At 36.7% G+C, this 14,636-nt stretch overlaps 2 protein-coding genes across 2 annotated transcripts; one reads left to right on the top strand and one right to left on the bottom strand.

Annotated features, from left to right (window-relative positions):
* Positions 1-3,654: 3,654 nt before the first annotated feature.
* Positions 3,655-10,584, bottom strand: LOC145601656 (DNA repair protein RAD4-like). The gene is made up of 11 exons (XM_081657705.1): positions 9,342-10,584; positions 9,153-9,245; positions 7,891-7,983; positions 7,698-7,799; positions 7,260-7,309; positions 6,282-7,019; positions 5,443-5,668; positions 5,150-5,344; positions 4,910-5,059; positions 4,515-4,724; positions 3,655-4,444 (listed from the first exon to the last, which is right to left on the bottom strand). The coding sequence occupies exons 1-11, from the start codon at positions 9,645-9,647 to the stop codon at positions 4,055-4,057; spliced, it is 2,553 nt and encodes an 850-aa protein (XP_081513831.1). The 5' UTR covers positions 9,648-10,584; the 3' UTR covers positions 3,655-4,054.
* A 1,147-nt stretch (positions 10,585-11,731) lies between these two features.
* Positions 11,732-14,409, top strand: LOC145602107 (putative pectinesterase/pectinesterase inhibitor 51). Its single transcript, XM_081658257.1, has 2 exons — positions 11,732-12,739; positions 13,560-14,409. Exons 1-2 carry the CDS (start codon positions 11,800-11,802, stop codon positions 14,240-14,242), a joined length of 1,623 nt encoding a protein of 540 aa, XP_081514383.1. The 5' UTR covers positions 11,732-11,799; the 3' UTR covers positions 14,243-14,409.
* The last annotated feature ends 227 nt before the right edge of the window (positions 14,410-14,636 follow it).

The raw sequence follows: 14,636 nt of genomic DNA, 5'->3' as shown, positions 1-14,636 counted from the left end.
TAAAATATATATTTCACTACCAAATGACTTTACCTCTACTGTTTCCGTTAGTTGGGTTTAGTCACCGTTCAACCACCTTACAGCCACCCATCCACTTCACTGCCACCTCCCCCCCTGCCAGCGCCGACGCGACCCCACCCCCTCCCCCTTGCCGGCGCGACCCGACCCCCACCTACGCAGCCATCCCCCCTCCCTTTTCCCGTTCTTGCTGCCCCAACCCCCACCCTGAACCGGACTTTCCCTTTCGCGCACGGGAAATCGCTCCTCCCCTTCCCTTACCCTTTCATTCATCTTAATCCTAAACCACCAGCCCCAAACCACCCTAAACGAGGGTTTCGATTTCGATTTCGGTGGTTTGGGGATGGTGGTTTAGGATTTTGATTTCGAATTTTAGGGTTCAAATTTCAGGGTTTTGATTGGCTGGTTGGCTACGTAGGGGTGGGGGAAAGGTCGGGGTGCCGCCGATGAAGAACTTGGTGGAATTTCGCGGCGGAGGTGACGGTTTAGCAGCGGGTGTGGTGACGGTTCAACAAGAAGGGGTTCGTGGTGCACCGACCACGAGATTAGGGTGGTTGGCAGGAGGGGAAATGGAGGAGGTGGGGTTCGCCGGCTTTGGGGAAATATTTGGCCACCAGGAGGGGGGGAGGGTGGCTGACGCGGGACAGGGGAGGGGAGGTGTTTGAGATTTTATTTTTTTTAAAAGGTTTTTTTTATATATAATTTAAATTATTATTTAATGAAATATGGGGCCCACTTAACGGAACCTTAATGAATTCTGTTAAGTGGTAGCAATATATACAGTTAGGGAATTTGTGTGGTAGTAATGTAAAATATTTTTTTAAACAGGTAGTAAATGTGACACGGGGTGTTTTCGCTGGTAGTAAATGTGAAATTTTTCAAAAAAAAATACATGTATGAAGTAAAGTGTAATATTAAAAAAAAAAAAATGGTTATAGTATCATAAAACAAATTTAGTCCTACAGAGTGGGCTAAGTTGAGTAGATTTTATAATTTCGTTGCACTATATTAAAAACTTCAAAAAATTCTGACAAAAAAAAAAAAATATATATATATATATAAGTTGAATTGAATAGGTAAACAAATGTGAACATGATACACAGTCTTGAGTAAAAGCATAAATATCAAAGAGGATTGAATAGCTTTTCATCTCAATTGGAATTGTCCTCTTTGATGTTGAGATTTGTAGAGGATTCTCAAAAGGAATAGTAAATTTAAATTAAATTGCTTTAGTGGCAAAGTTTCACTCATGAGCAAAGTGAGAAGAATGATGATGCTGGAAATCATCACGAGCAATCCTTGTGTAGGGGTGAGCATGGATCGGATATCCGATCCGAAACTGGATTTCGGATCGGATATCCGAATCCGAAAATTCTCTAATCTGATATCCGTATCCGATCCGAAACCTGTCGGATATCCGATATCCGGATATCCGAAAATTTCGGATCGGATAGCTCGGATATCCAATATCCGACCTATTTAATGGCTTTTTTTTTTGCTAAATTGAAGCTCAGCAAGGAAATTAATAAGGAGTCCTATTGTTTCACAAAAAAGAATTAGTATTACATTAATTCGCTTGCTACTTGAATCTGATGAAGATTAAATAGACTAGAACTTAAAAAATATCCAACAAATAATTTTTGCAAATTACAAACAATGAAATTTTATACAAAACAAAGAAATTTGACACAAATCTGTAAACTAATTGTCACAAAAACAGAACAAAGAAATTTTAATTGTTATTGAGAAGAAAAGCCACTGTTGGTGTTGCGGGTTCGAAGCTCAAGCTAGTGATATGCAAATGGTTGCAGTTGTTGTTGCGGTTGTTGATGGACGGTGGTTGGAGGAGGGTGTTGCGAGGACCGTTGGGCATTGGTGAACCAGCCGTGAGTATCGAAGGAGGAAGCTGGTAAGGCGGTGGGGTTACATATATTGAAGAAGGAGAGTAGATCATGAAAGAGAGGAGAGAGAAGATATTAAGAGGAGGATGAAGGAGAAGGTGAATGGTGAGGATGACAGAGAGGAGACTAGGAGAGAGGAGAGAGAGGGGGGCGGTGGGTTAGAGTGTTATTTTGAGGGTTAGGAGGTTACCAGGTTTAGTTATTTGGGCCTTTGGGATATTTGGGCCTTATGTGTATTTAAGGTGCACTTTAGTGGTTTGCGGTATTTTTCCGGATATCGGATCATTTCGGATATTCGGATATCCGAAATTCAAAATTTCGATATCCGATATCCGAAATTTTCGGATCGGATATCCGATCCGAAAATGTTTTCGGATCGGTTATCCTAAATTTTCGGATCGGATGCGAATCGGATTTTCGGATTTTCGGATAATCAGATAGTTTTGCTCAGCCCTATCCTTGTGTACTAGTATATCTTCAAAGTGACTTCCTTCTCAGTTCTCACCCACTGCTACAACTTAATTCTCTTATATGGCTCGTTTTTATAGTTGGTACTCCCTCCGTCCCTTTATACAGCTTTTATTTTTCTATTTTGACACCTCAAAATGTTGTTTCTTTTTTGTTTTTTTTTTAACCTAATTAGGATCCCATGAAATAACCTACTTGCCCTCCTATTCCTCCCCCCCCCCCTTTATTTAGTGTGGTGCCGAAAAGACCTCATTTTTTCTTTTGCTTTTACGATGTTATATTGCATTTGTTTTTAGAGATTACCTCTCTATATTCTTGTCATTATTTACTAAAGTTAGCAGTATTTTTGGGCTACAATTTTTTTAAAGGGCTACAATTGGCAAAATATATATACTTTAAATGGGTGCAATCGACAAATTTTCCAACAAAAATATATGTTCAACATATACTTGTAATTATGCAAGTTGCATCCAAACACAATTTAACAAGTATTCGTAGCTCAAATGCTCAATAGCTGTGAATGACAGAAAGACGAGCAACGTGAAGTGTGTCAAGATTTTGTCTCACATGTTCAATGTGAACAAGTTGAAAAAAAAACACAAGTACATAAAACTAGCTGCCATAAATGATCAATGTCGATAGAGGTGTCCATTATTCGGATAAAAACCGAAATCCAATCCAATCTAAATCGAATAATCAATTCGGACCGGATCCACTCTAAATCGGATCAGATCGGATTGAATTTTTTTTTGAAAATTCGGATTTTTGGATCAGATAGGATTGACCTTGTTCGGATCTAAAAAACCGAAATAACCGTATTATGAAAGCGTTATTTTACAAAAAAATATCGTTAATATTAATCATGTTAAACTATGTTTATGATTATAATAATATTAATCATGTAAACCTATGTTTTCAATACTTGAATAAATCATGTACTACTATACTTTCAAGAATTGAAATTTTATTATTACAATTTTATTTTTATAATCGCATTAAACCCAAAAAAATTAACAACGTATTTTAATTCAGATTTTCGGATTGGATCCAAATAATCGAATTATAATTCGGATTGGATCAGATTAGATTTGGTAAATAATTTGGATTGGATTGGATTTGAAAATTAATAACCGAAATTGATTTCGGATCGGATTTGATTTGGGCTAAATCCAAACCGAAAACCGAATGGACACCCCTAAATGCCGAGCTTCATAGCTCTCTCAGTAGAACATCCAAATCCAGAATACGTCCTGGTTTAAGTGCAACAGTTTAAAAGCATTAAGTTAAGTTGAATTTACATAAATTAACTTCTCTAGCCTTGAGCTCGAAACCAGGATTGGATATAACTAAACCTATACCATTAAAATACAAGTTAGACCTAAAAACCATCATAGCTTCCGATTTGCCTAGCTACACACTGAAGCTAGATCACAACCAAAATCAGATTTTATACAATGGCTCAAGATACACAAAAAACTCAACCTAATTAAACATGGCCCCCAGTTAAGAATGTGCCAATGTGCTTATGAGAACCCCAAACCATGACTCATTCTATCTTATCTCCTTCCTCTACCTTCCCAAAATCTTGACAAAGTTTCAGCACTAAATTTCCCAAAACTAAAAATCCTTCATGCCAACAGTAAGTTGTTCTGTAGTGCAATCTAGTGTTAAAGCTCTTCCACCTGAACTGATACTCCACAACTACACCGTTTTGTTCGGGTCATGCTATCCTCATCAAAACTCTCATCATCTGTCAAAAAGACATGTTCGTGATTTTGCGTGAGCATTTTGTCTGAATCATGAATCTTAGCTCCACGGACATTATCTCGATGAGGCACAGTACTTTCATTCACATATGCAGAAGCAGCACATGAAGATTTACTCTCAGTCTTCAAGGGTTCAGTAACAGTATTTGATTCCACATTGTTCAAGTAAGTATTGTTCAATCTTTGTCGAACAACCATAGATGATAGAAGTTGGTACCACCGCAAAAGTGCCTGCCTCTCCTCCCTCTTCCTGTCTTCCTCCTCTCTTCTCTGCTCCTCTTCTGCATATGCCTGTCAACCTATATATATTTAGTGACCAATACAGCAAATGAATTAAATATGATGCAAGTGTAACTGTTACCTCTAAAACTGTTTCTTTGAATTCAGTGCAGACCACAATGCCTTCATATACAGGTATTGACCGTCCATTTCGAAATTCAAATCCAACCATAGCAGGAGCAAAATTGATCCCGAGTCTCTTCACAACAGGAACCAACCTTGGAAACCGCAGATGCACAGTGCCTGGAGGGAGGCACTTCTCAGACCAAACGTCCACTTGACCACGCTCATTCTACAAGTAGAGGAATAGAGACCAAGTACAAAACATAAATCCATGAAAACCAGGTGACTCGTCCAGCCAACTCATTAAATCAAGCATTTTTGCAAACATCGAAAACAAAAAAGGATGGAAAAACACAAAGTCAAACCATTAAAAATCATACACCAAAAAATCTGTAAAAATACACACATTCCTACCTTAGGCACAATTCCATTTACAGCAGGAGGCAAACACAACGGTTCAGTTTGCCACTTTCCAAACAGAGAAACTTCATCTGACCCACCCTCACAGAGATCTTCTACTTCAATAGTTTGTCCTCTACGATTCTTAGAGCTACTCTTCACCACCTTTCAGAAAAAAGAAAGAACTTGTCAGAAAATACCACAAAGTCCAAAAATTATGATATTGCAAACTTACCATGAAATTATAAATAATACCTTTGCAGGAAACTCACTCTCCTTAACTTGCAGCCCCTCACGGACCCATCTTTCTTTTGTGTGGAGTATTTGCACGCAAGTTCGAGGATAAACAGCGAGACCAGAACAGAAACCAAGTACCGGACCTTTAGGATGCAGAGTCTGATACTTTGTAAGCCATTTTTCAATAGCATACAGTGGATGAGTTCTATAAGCCTGCATTAGCAAACCACATTATCCAAAAGGGACAAAACAACGCGAGCATACATTTAGCAAATGTAAATGGCCAATAACATCAATCACAGTCATGATACCTGTTGACTGGTGGGAAGAGGTTCAGTTAATGCCCTCGTTGCCAACTCCATGTCCTCAACAATGCTCCTACTGTCAACCAAATCTGTTGACTTCATATCTTTGTGATGCACAGGGACCAATCCACCAGTTGCACGAGACTCCAACGGCTTCAATGGCGCTAACACAGCATCCCACCATTCTAAGTAAATTCTTTTTTGGGATATTTTGTACCACTTTTCACAGTACCTGCACTAGAAACATACGCGTTTAAAATTCATAACTGCCTAGAGAATATTCAAACTGTAATTGAAGATTTCACTTACTATTCCACAATCTCAATAGTTATTAAGTTAGTAGTCTTAATACTCCATACTTAAATATATATATATATATATATATATATATATATATATATATATATAACTGTTACATACACTTTATAAATATGAGATCAAACAATAATGAAAACCAAGAATGGAATGATTTCCAAGGTTAAATATCACCCTCTTTTATGGCTCAATCAGTCACAAAGCCTAACTGACTCACTCCCACATAAAAAAAAATAAATAAATAAAAACCTTATGTTTACAAAATGTAGTCACAAGCTTTAATGAAACAAGCACTTAATTGATGGGTCCAAACCCAGAAAACATAGATTTAGTCGTAAAAATTCCAACAGTATCCATAGGTTTTCCATTTTTAAACTAAATATTCAACATTAATATAACCTTTATCCAGAAAAGGTTGCACATAAAAGGTATAAATTGAAGAATCAAAGACAAATAAACCCAGCTGCATATGTCAGAATCAGAAATCAGTCATAACAAAATTGAAAATTATCTTCATAGAGATAGACAACCTGCGTGTGACATCTTTAGCCCCATGACCAGCAAAGGCAACAACATAACTCAAAGACTTCTTGCATGCAGTAACTGCAGCCTCAACCTTCAGCTCTCCATCAACTATAGAATTAACAGCATCAATATGGACCCATTTTCCAGTCATATTTTCACCAGAGCAATAGACCTCTGCCCAATGTAATGGAGCTCCTACTTTTCTTGAACCAATTGCAGTAGATATAGCATGGGAGGATGAGGGAGATTCTTCAGCGATTCTCTTTATTCTTTTAAAGGGAGAAAGGGAAGCTAATGGACTAGTGGGTGAACCACTAGTAGATGCTTCAGGTTTCGTTTCGGGAGCTACCAGTGCTGTGGCGGACATAGCCATCTGCAACTGCATCTCAAATTCCAAGTCTCCTTTCTTCCTTGGGCACTTGTCCTCCTCAGAAGCATTTTGTGTCTCAATAACGGGTAGATCTGACTTTATCAACTGATTAGAAGCAAGTGAATCTTTAACTTCAATATTTGTTGGCAAGCATCCATGCTTAGCTTCAGAAATTGAGGTAACAGAAGTACCGTGGATATTTCCATGGGAAGCAGATGATTTTGTAGAATTTGTCTGACCTGTGCTCATTTTACTAACCATAAGTGTTGAAGAGTTAAAGATATCTTTTCTCTCCCTGCTGCTTGCATTATATGATTGCTCATTTTCATCAACTTCTGGTTTCAAAGAAGATACATCCAACACTGACACAAACCTGGAAAATCAGAACTTATTGAAATCATATCCCCTGAGGTACATTATTCCTAAAACTCAAGCATAGGTTGCACAAGCAAAGCTTTTTTTTAGCTTCTTTCATTGTTTTGGTTGGATTATTTGACTGGATAAAAGATAAAAAGTACTTCATATGAGGATATGCACAGTATGGCACAATTAAAAAAAAAAATGCAAATATAAGGGGAAAAAAATAATAATACACAGAGCTCATTGAAATCACCTTGTTGTAAGATTTAGAGCTCTAAATAATGAAACAGACAGCGCTGCAACCTGTGACAAAACTCCAGTTAAAGGGAATGCATAGAAGTTCATGAAGAAAAGATTAATAAGATACGCATTGTTATACTTTCAAGTTTCAACCAAAGTCAAGAGTCAAGACTAAAACCAAAACAGCAAGCACGATGATATACTCTCTGACCAGTACAATCCAATTTATACTTGTTAGTTGCACATTCAGTAACAAGTATAACACATGCGATATTTTGTCACAATAATGTTAAGATCTAAAATTCTAAATTAACAAGAAATGGAATTGATGTTTCATTGGCAAGTATATCAGCCCATCCATTCCAATCTCATGCTTACAGCACCTATCATGTCACAAACAAAAGCAGAGATATTATTATAACTAAAATGAGCCAACTAAGTTTTTAAGAACCTCTTCAGGACTCCCTCCTTGCGTTTCAAGAGCGTATGCTAAAGCTGATTGAAATGGTTTTTCTGCACTGCTAGGGCTTTTGACTTTGAAATTCTGATGAAACTGCAAAATTATATCAGGAGAATCAATGAAAGTCTTCAGCATAGGATGAATAGCAAACAATTGGAACTTGAAAGCTAAACATGCCATTTACCCAAGAGACAAGAGGAGTCAAAGCATTAGCAGTAACTTTGCCAACTTCAGATAACTTTAGTAAGTGTGGTGGTAAAAGTGAAAGTAAAGAAGCCTGCCACAACATTCAATTTCAAAAATCAGGTACAAGGGCCAAGAGTAACAGAAAGCTATAGCAAGCATTATGCAAGGTATAAAGAAGTGAAAACGAAGAAAGACTTTTCTAAAAGATATAAGCTCCTTGGAAGCTATTGTTGATGGGTTGACTGTGTTCTAGTTTCTACACTTCTACTAATGGCAATCTTCAAAGCAAAAAAATTAGGAAGCAGAGTATTTTTTAGAGAGGGGCAAGCCCCATAAAATAATTTTTACTATGGGTCTAATGGAAACATACTATTTCCTCGCTCATTTTTCAGTGTTACAGTTGTAAAATTACTAGGATAAGACTGCATAAATGGGAGCTTCCCTAGACCCTGTAAGTCCAGATTAGATTGAACAAACTGTCCTAGCAAATTCAGCCTTCCTCTCTTGATTGATTACCTCCTTCAGACAAGAAGCAAGCAATCCATTAAGGTAGAAGACTATGATTCAACTTAGCTAGTAAGCCAATATAAATTTTTGTCCTAAAGGGTTTCCAATCCTCAGGAGATTTTGACAATAGAGAAGGCCTTTTCATTATCAATCTGAGTGTAAAATTCATCTAAGAAAGTAGGCACAATATATCAACAAGATAGGAAGAGGTCTGAATAATGCACATGACAGTATGACACCGTGAGAGACAAAACTCAGCTGCAAAGATTTTGTTGTTTGCAGCAGATAGAGACGGGCAAGAAAATCTTTCCCTGATCATAAGCAGTCTCCATATGACCATATCCATCCGATTCTTACATTCTCTTGAAGATTAAATCTTTAAATTTCTCACATTATGCTCTACAAATATGACATCCCTACCTAATCATAAATCATCCATAATATATGTAGCCTACACTGCTACCTTTAAGCATTTTATGAGTAATATACCTTTTACTTATGATTGTATAATGCTTTATATTCCTACTATAAGCTTCCTAAACTATCCTAACTCTTCATTTCACCTCAAGTACCCATGTAATGATTCATTTTGGGCCATAATCAATATTTTTTACAAAATAAAATAGCCGTACACATGCCCGTGTAGAACATGAGTACCCGAATCCGAGTAACATAGTTAACCTCTTTATCATCTAAAGGGGCAGTTAACAACCCACTCATAACTTGAATATAGCAATAAACCAGTATTATCACCTGAATAAGAGGATCATCACAGGCAGCATCAATTAATCGCCCTCTTGCAATCAAACAAAGCAAATGAGCCTTATGCACAAGCTCTGCAAATTCCTGAAAATTCAAACATCATCAACAAAATTAATTTTAAAAAATACAAAAATTGCATAAAATTCAAGGGCAATGAGACTTTATTAAACAAGAATTCACCTTGTCTTCAGCAGTAGCTCTTCGAATACGCTTCTTTTTCGGCGATTCAGGCAAAGCGTCAAATTCAATGGTAACCCCATTATTTTGATTAACATTATTAACATTATTGTTGTTAGAACATGAAGAAGATGGAATGCAACCTTCTTCCCAATCGGCTTCATCGTCTTGAATTTGAGGGTTTGATTTTTCATCAATTTTGTCGGAATTTTGACGGAATTTGAGAGGTTGATTATCCCGAATGATATCTACACTCTGGAATTTGGATTTTCCAGTGTTTTTCTTCCGTTTAGTGGTGGATTTATCCATTCCCGCCACAATTAAGTGAAATCCCCAAATTTGAATTAACCCTAATTTTTGTTTCCAGAATTCCAGTTAGTTTATGTCGGTTTGTGTGTTTCAGGGTTTGGCGCAATTTTTTTGTTTGGCGTATGAACAGACACTTGCACTTCCCCCATTCTCCTATGCCTAATACACATGTTTTATTTACTCTTACTCATATACTAGGTTAGTAATTTTTAAAACTTAATACTTATTATTAGTTTAGCATTATTATTTAATTATAAAAAATTAAACCTAATTGCAAAATAAGATAAAAGAAACTGTAATTACAAAAAAAAAAAATTAAAAATTTATCACACTAAAGAAAACAGAGAGATTGCGAGTGAGGAATAGCTCAAGTGGTTAGAGCTTCCTCCCGGTTCCAGGAGATCTTGGGATCGATTCTTACCCCCGCCCTTGTGGCTCTCTTAACACACACGCACACACACCAAAAAAAAAAAAAAAAAAAAGAGAAAGAATAATATATACATAACTAATAAAAATAACTATGAATTACATCATAAAGTTATAGATAGAAAACAATTATTGCATAATATTGTATAAAAAAACATAATATCTTTGTTTGATTGTGTACAAATGGAATATACTTATTAAATAGGAAGTTAAATATTATTGAATAGTTTGTATTAAAAACTTCTCTAACAAGCTTTGGCCAAAAAAATAAATAAATAAAAAAAATTAAAAGAAAAAACTTTTGGAGGGAAAATTTTTAACCAGGATATGACATGTGTCATTCCTGATTTCGCCTTCAGTATAAAGTTATAGATGATTTTTGATGAAGTGAAACTACTTGCAATTAAATAATTAATTAACAAATTGAACTTATTTAAATTTAATACGAGGGAGCCCCATTTGATATCAGAGATTAACAATCTAATTTATCTCCTCTCGCAACTTTATGTGTTGAAATCTGTGCCACTTTATTATTTTACTTTTATCATTTAAAAAATAAAAGAAAATGAATAAATTGTGAGAGGAGATTTATTCACATCATTTATCTCAGAGATCAACTTGAATTTACCCATTTAATACTTATCTTTTAAAATTGATTTACTTTTAAATTTTGGGATTGTTTAATTCACCTTATTGTTGCTTACGTGATCCGATCTAGTTATCTGATTTAACCAAACTTTAACCTTACAGGTGCGATAATCTATAAAGAAAAAATATTTAAAAATAAGTTGAACTTGATATAATAAAAGCTTCATTTGGCATATCAATTGGTTTATATGTAATAAATACATGTACTTCATATATTGGCACTTTGTAATTGCTATAACTAATCAACGTGAGATCTTGCTAACGAGTGTCCCCATACTAAAATAACTAATTAATACTTAGGTGGCCCTGTTTAGTTCGCCTTATATTTTCTTATCTGAACTTTAATCTGGTCTGATTTGATCAGAATGTCATATTTGACCTTAAATATACGATAATCTAAATGGAAAAAATTATATCAAGTAGGGTCTTGTTAGACCCGTAATAATGTGTATTTTATTAATATGTGATTTTTTGAATTTTTTCATTACGAAATTAAAGATATTTAGCGATAAAAAAATGCACATAAAACGATGATCTGATATGAACTTAATTTTTTCTAATCTGAAATGATGTGAACTTAATTTTTCTTAAATAAGTAAAAATAAGATGAATTAAACAAGGCCTTACTATGTTTTTTTGTACTTGCAAATATTTGACTTTTACACTATTCATATGTTTCACTTTGACTAGCTTTAATGATTTATTGTTGAACAAAAATATAGTTACTTAAAATCTTCTTAGATCAGTTTCAACTTATATTAATTTAATATCATATTTAGTATATTATTCAACATCATGTGTAAGACTCATTAGTTTTTGCCAAATTACAAAAACATTTTTGGATCATATAAAACATTCGTGAGTTTCCCAAACAAAATCCAACATTGTACTATAGAATCATTGAAGGATAAGCTAAACAACCCGTGGAAACACCATGGTCCACTTTCACCAATAAAAATCCCACACTCATCAAATCTTACCTCATTATTAATCTCCCTATTTATTTACACCTTCCCTACTTCATTTCCATTTTTATCACTCCACTGTCCACTCCACTCCACTCACTGAAATTACCATAATGCCCTCACCGCACCACCTTCTTCTCTTCCTACTACTTTCTCTCTCCACCTTACTCCACCACTCTCTCTCCTCCTCACCTCCCTTCCTCAACATTTGCAAAGCCACTCAATACCCTCTCACGTGCCAATCCACCCTCCTCGACTCCAACCCGAACACGACCCGTAACCCAAACCCCACCCATTTAATCCAAACCACACTCTCACTTTCATCCCACCACATCCAAACCGCTCAATCATTGGTCCATGACATACTCCGTACATTCCCTAACCACCATAACCGTACACTAGCCTCGCGTACGTGCCTTGATTACCTCACTCTCTCCTCCTACCGTACAAGGATCTCTTCCAATGCCCTCACCTCACGTGATACTCTTCATGACGCACGTGCATGGGCTAGCGCCGCGTTAACTTACCAGTATGACTGCTGGTCCGAGCTTTCTTACGTCAATGGGACGCGCGTGGTTGACAAAACGATGTCGTTTTTGAACAATACTCTCATGCAGACGACTAGTAACGCGCTTAGTTTGCTTCACGCGCTGATTAACTATGGGGAGGATACGACGTCGTGGCGTGCTCCTTTGACGGAGCGTAACGGGTTTTGGGAGAGAGGTAGTGGGCCCGGGTCGGGTTTGGGGTTTGGGTTAGGGAGAGTGGAGTTGAGGGGAAGGGTAAATGTGACGGTTTGTAAAGAAGGGAAGGCGCGTGGATGTTACGCGCGAGTGCAAGAGGCGGTGAACGAGGCACCAGCGTCGTTGAAGGCGAAGGGGAAGGATAGATTTGTAATTTACATAAAGGAAGGGGTGTATAAGGAGAATGTGATGGTGCCCTTAGAGAAGAGGAATTTGGTGTTTTTAGGTGATGGGAAGGGTAAAACGGTCATTACAGGGTCAGTAAATACAGGGATTATGGGGATCAGTACGTATAACACAGCTACTGTTGGTAAGTCCATTCGTTTTCTTTAATGCATTAAAGTCGAATTTGTTACTTAGATGTTGTTAATTGTTTTTTTGCTAATTAAAATTGATTTTTACTTATTTAGTTTTGTTAGTTGTTACGTATCTCATACGGATGGAAGTTATGCAAGTATTGTATATTCAAATCAAAATTTTGTTGATAGAAAACAATGATTGACGATAAGATGTAAATTTGGATAGTCTAATGCAGTAATGCATGATACGTTACATGTTAGTATATATATGTCACCTCTTGGAAAGTCGGAATTAGGAGTGAGACTCTAACCAACTGAGCTATCAATGGATCAACCTGTCCCTCACATGCACTCTCGATGGTCAATTCCTAGCATGCTATACGTAGTTTATATAAGTATTGTACTAGTCCAGTATGTATACTTGAATACTTGATAGTGTATGTAATAATACTACTACTAGCTTGCTCCTTTGGTCAATTGGTTATGGGCTTATTCATAACTAGGGAACAGGGATTGGAAGTTATAAATATTATAAGATAAAGTAGTTTAAATGCATTAATAATTCAAAAGGACAAGAATTAGCTAGAACAGGATCACATAGTCAAAAAGTGTTGAAAATATAAAATAGGTGGCATCTTATGGGACATCAATCCGTAACAAAAGCCAAAAGGTAAGGTTAATTATACTTTCCTGTCCTTTTCAATTATTTATGTTTGAATTTTCAAAATTTTTGTAACAAAGCAAGTGATTGTTCCTGAACTTATTTTAGTCGTAAATTGAACTTTGGTAGCTCTTATGTTTTTAAAAACTTGTGAACTTATGTTTGTGTAGGTGTTAAAGGAGATGGGTTCATGGCGAGTGGGATAACATTCCAGAACACGGCAGGCCCAAACGCACACCAAGCAGTAGCATTCCGATCAGACAGTGATTTTTCCCTCGTCGAAGATTGTGAGTTCTTAGGGAACCAAGACACCCTTTATGCACACTCCCTTAGACAAGTTTACAGATCATGCAGCATGGAGGGCAATGTGGACTTTATATTTGGCAATGCAGCTGCCATCTTCCAAGATTGCACCATCCTAGTCAGGCCGCGCCAAGTGGACCCCACAAAGGGCGAGAACAATGCCATCACAGCTCAAGGGAGGACGGACCCTGCTGAGGCTACAGGGTTTGTGTTCCTAGGATGTCACATTAGCGGAACCAATGAGTACATGAAGTTATGGCGAGAAAATCCCAAGGTCCACAAGAACTACCTTGGAAGGCCTTGGAAGATGTACTCTAGGACAATGTTCATACAGTGTACAATGGATGGTCTTATATCGCCTGAGGGATGGATGCCGTTCAGGGAAGACTTTGCATTGTCTACTCTTTACTATGGGGAGTTTGGGAATAAGGGACCAGGGGCTGATTTGTCTAATCGCGTTAAGTGGAGTAACAGGATTCCTGAAGTGCACCTCAGTGCTTATTCTGCTCAAAATTTTATACAGGCTCATGAATGGAGTTCTAGCTTCTGATTTCTCGCATGATGAAAAATGAACTAGTTGGTACTCGGCATACTCCTATATACAGTAGTACTTTGTATGAATTGTATCATCAATTGACCAATGCATATAGATTAGACATGCCATGTACACTCCAATTTGAGTACTCATATATGGAAATGGATTTACATTATGATCAATGAGCTCAAAGTTCTTATATGAGTGCTTGTTATCAGATTTTAAGATCATAATTTAGTCCTACAAATTATGCAAAATAACTACTCTGACATAAGTGACTTCCTTTTAAGGTATGCAAAATCATGGTTCACTATGTAACAACATGTTCACTGGATGGGGGTTCACATTGTCACGATTCTCATCTTCGTGACAATGTGACACATTGACTAATAGTGCACTTTGCTCCAGT

Source organism: Chenopodium album, chromosome 21 (assembly GCF_948465745.1).
Source record: "Chenopodium album chromosome 21, dcCheAlbu1.1, whole genome shotgun sequence".
Classification (NCBI taxonomy): domain Eukaryota; kingdom Viridiplantae; phylum Streptophyta; class Magnoliopsida; order Caryophyllales; family Amaranthaceae; genus Chenopodium; species Chenopodium album.
The sequence above is the reverse complement of the archived record's forward strand: the minus strand, read 5'-3'. Positions and strand labels throughout refer to the sequence as shown.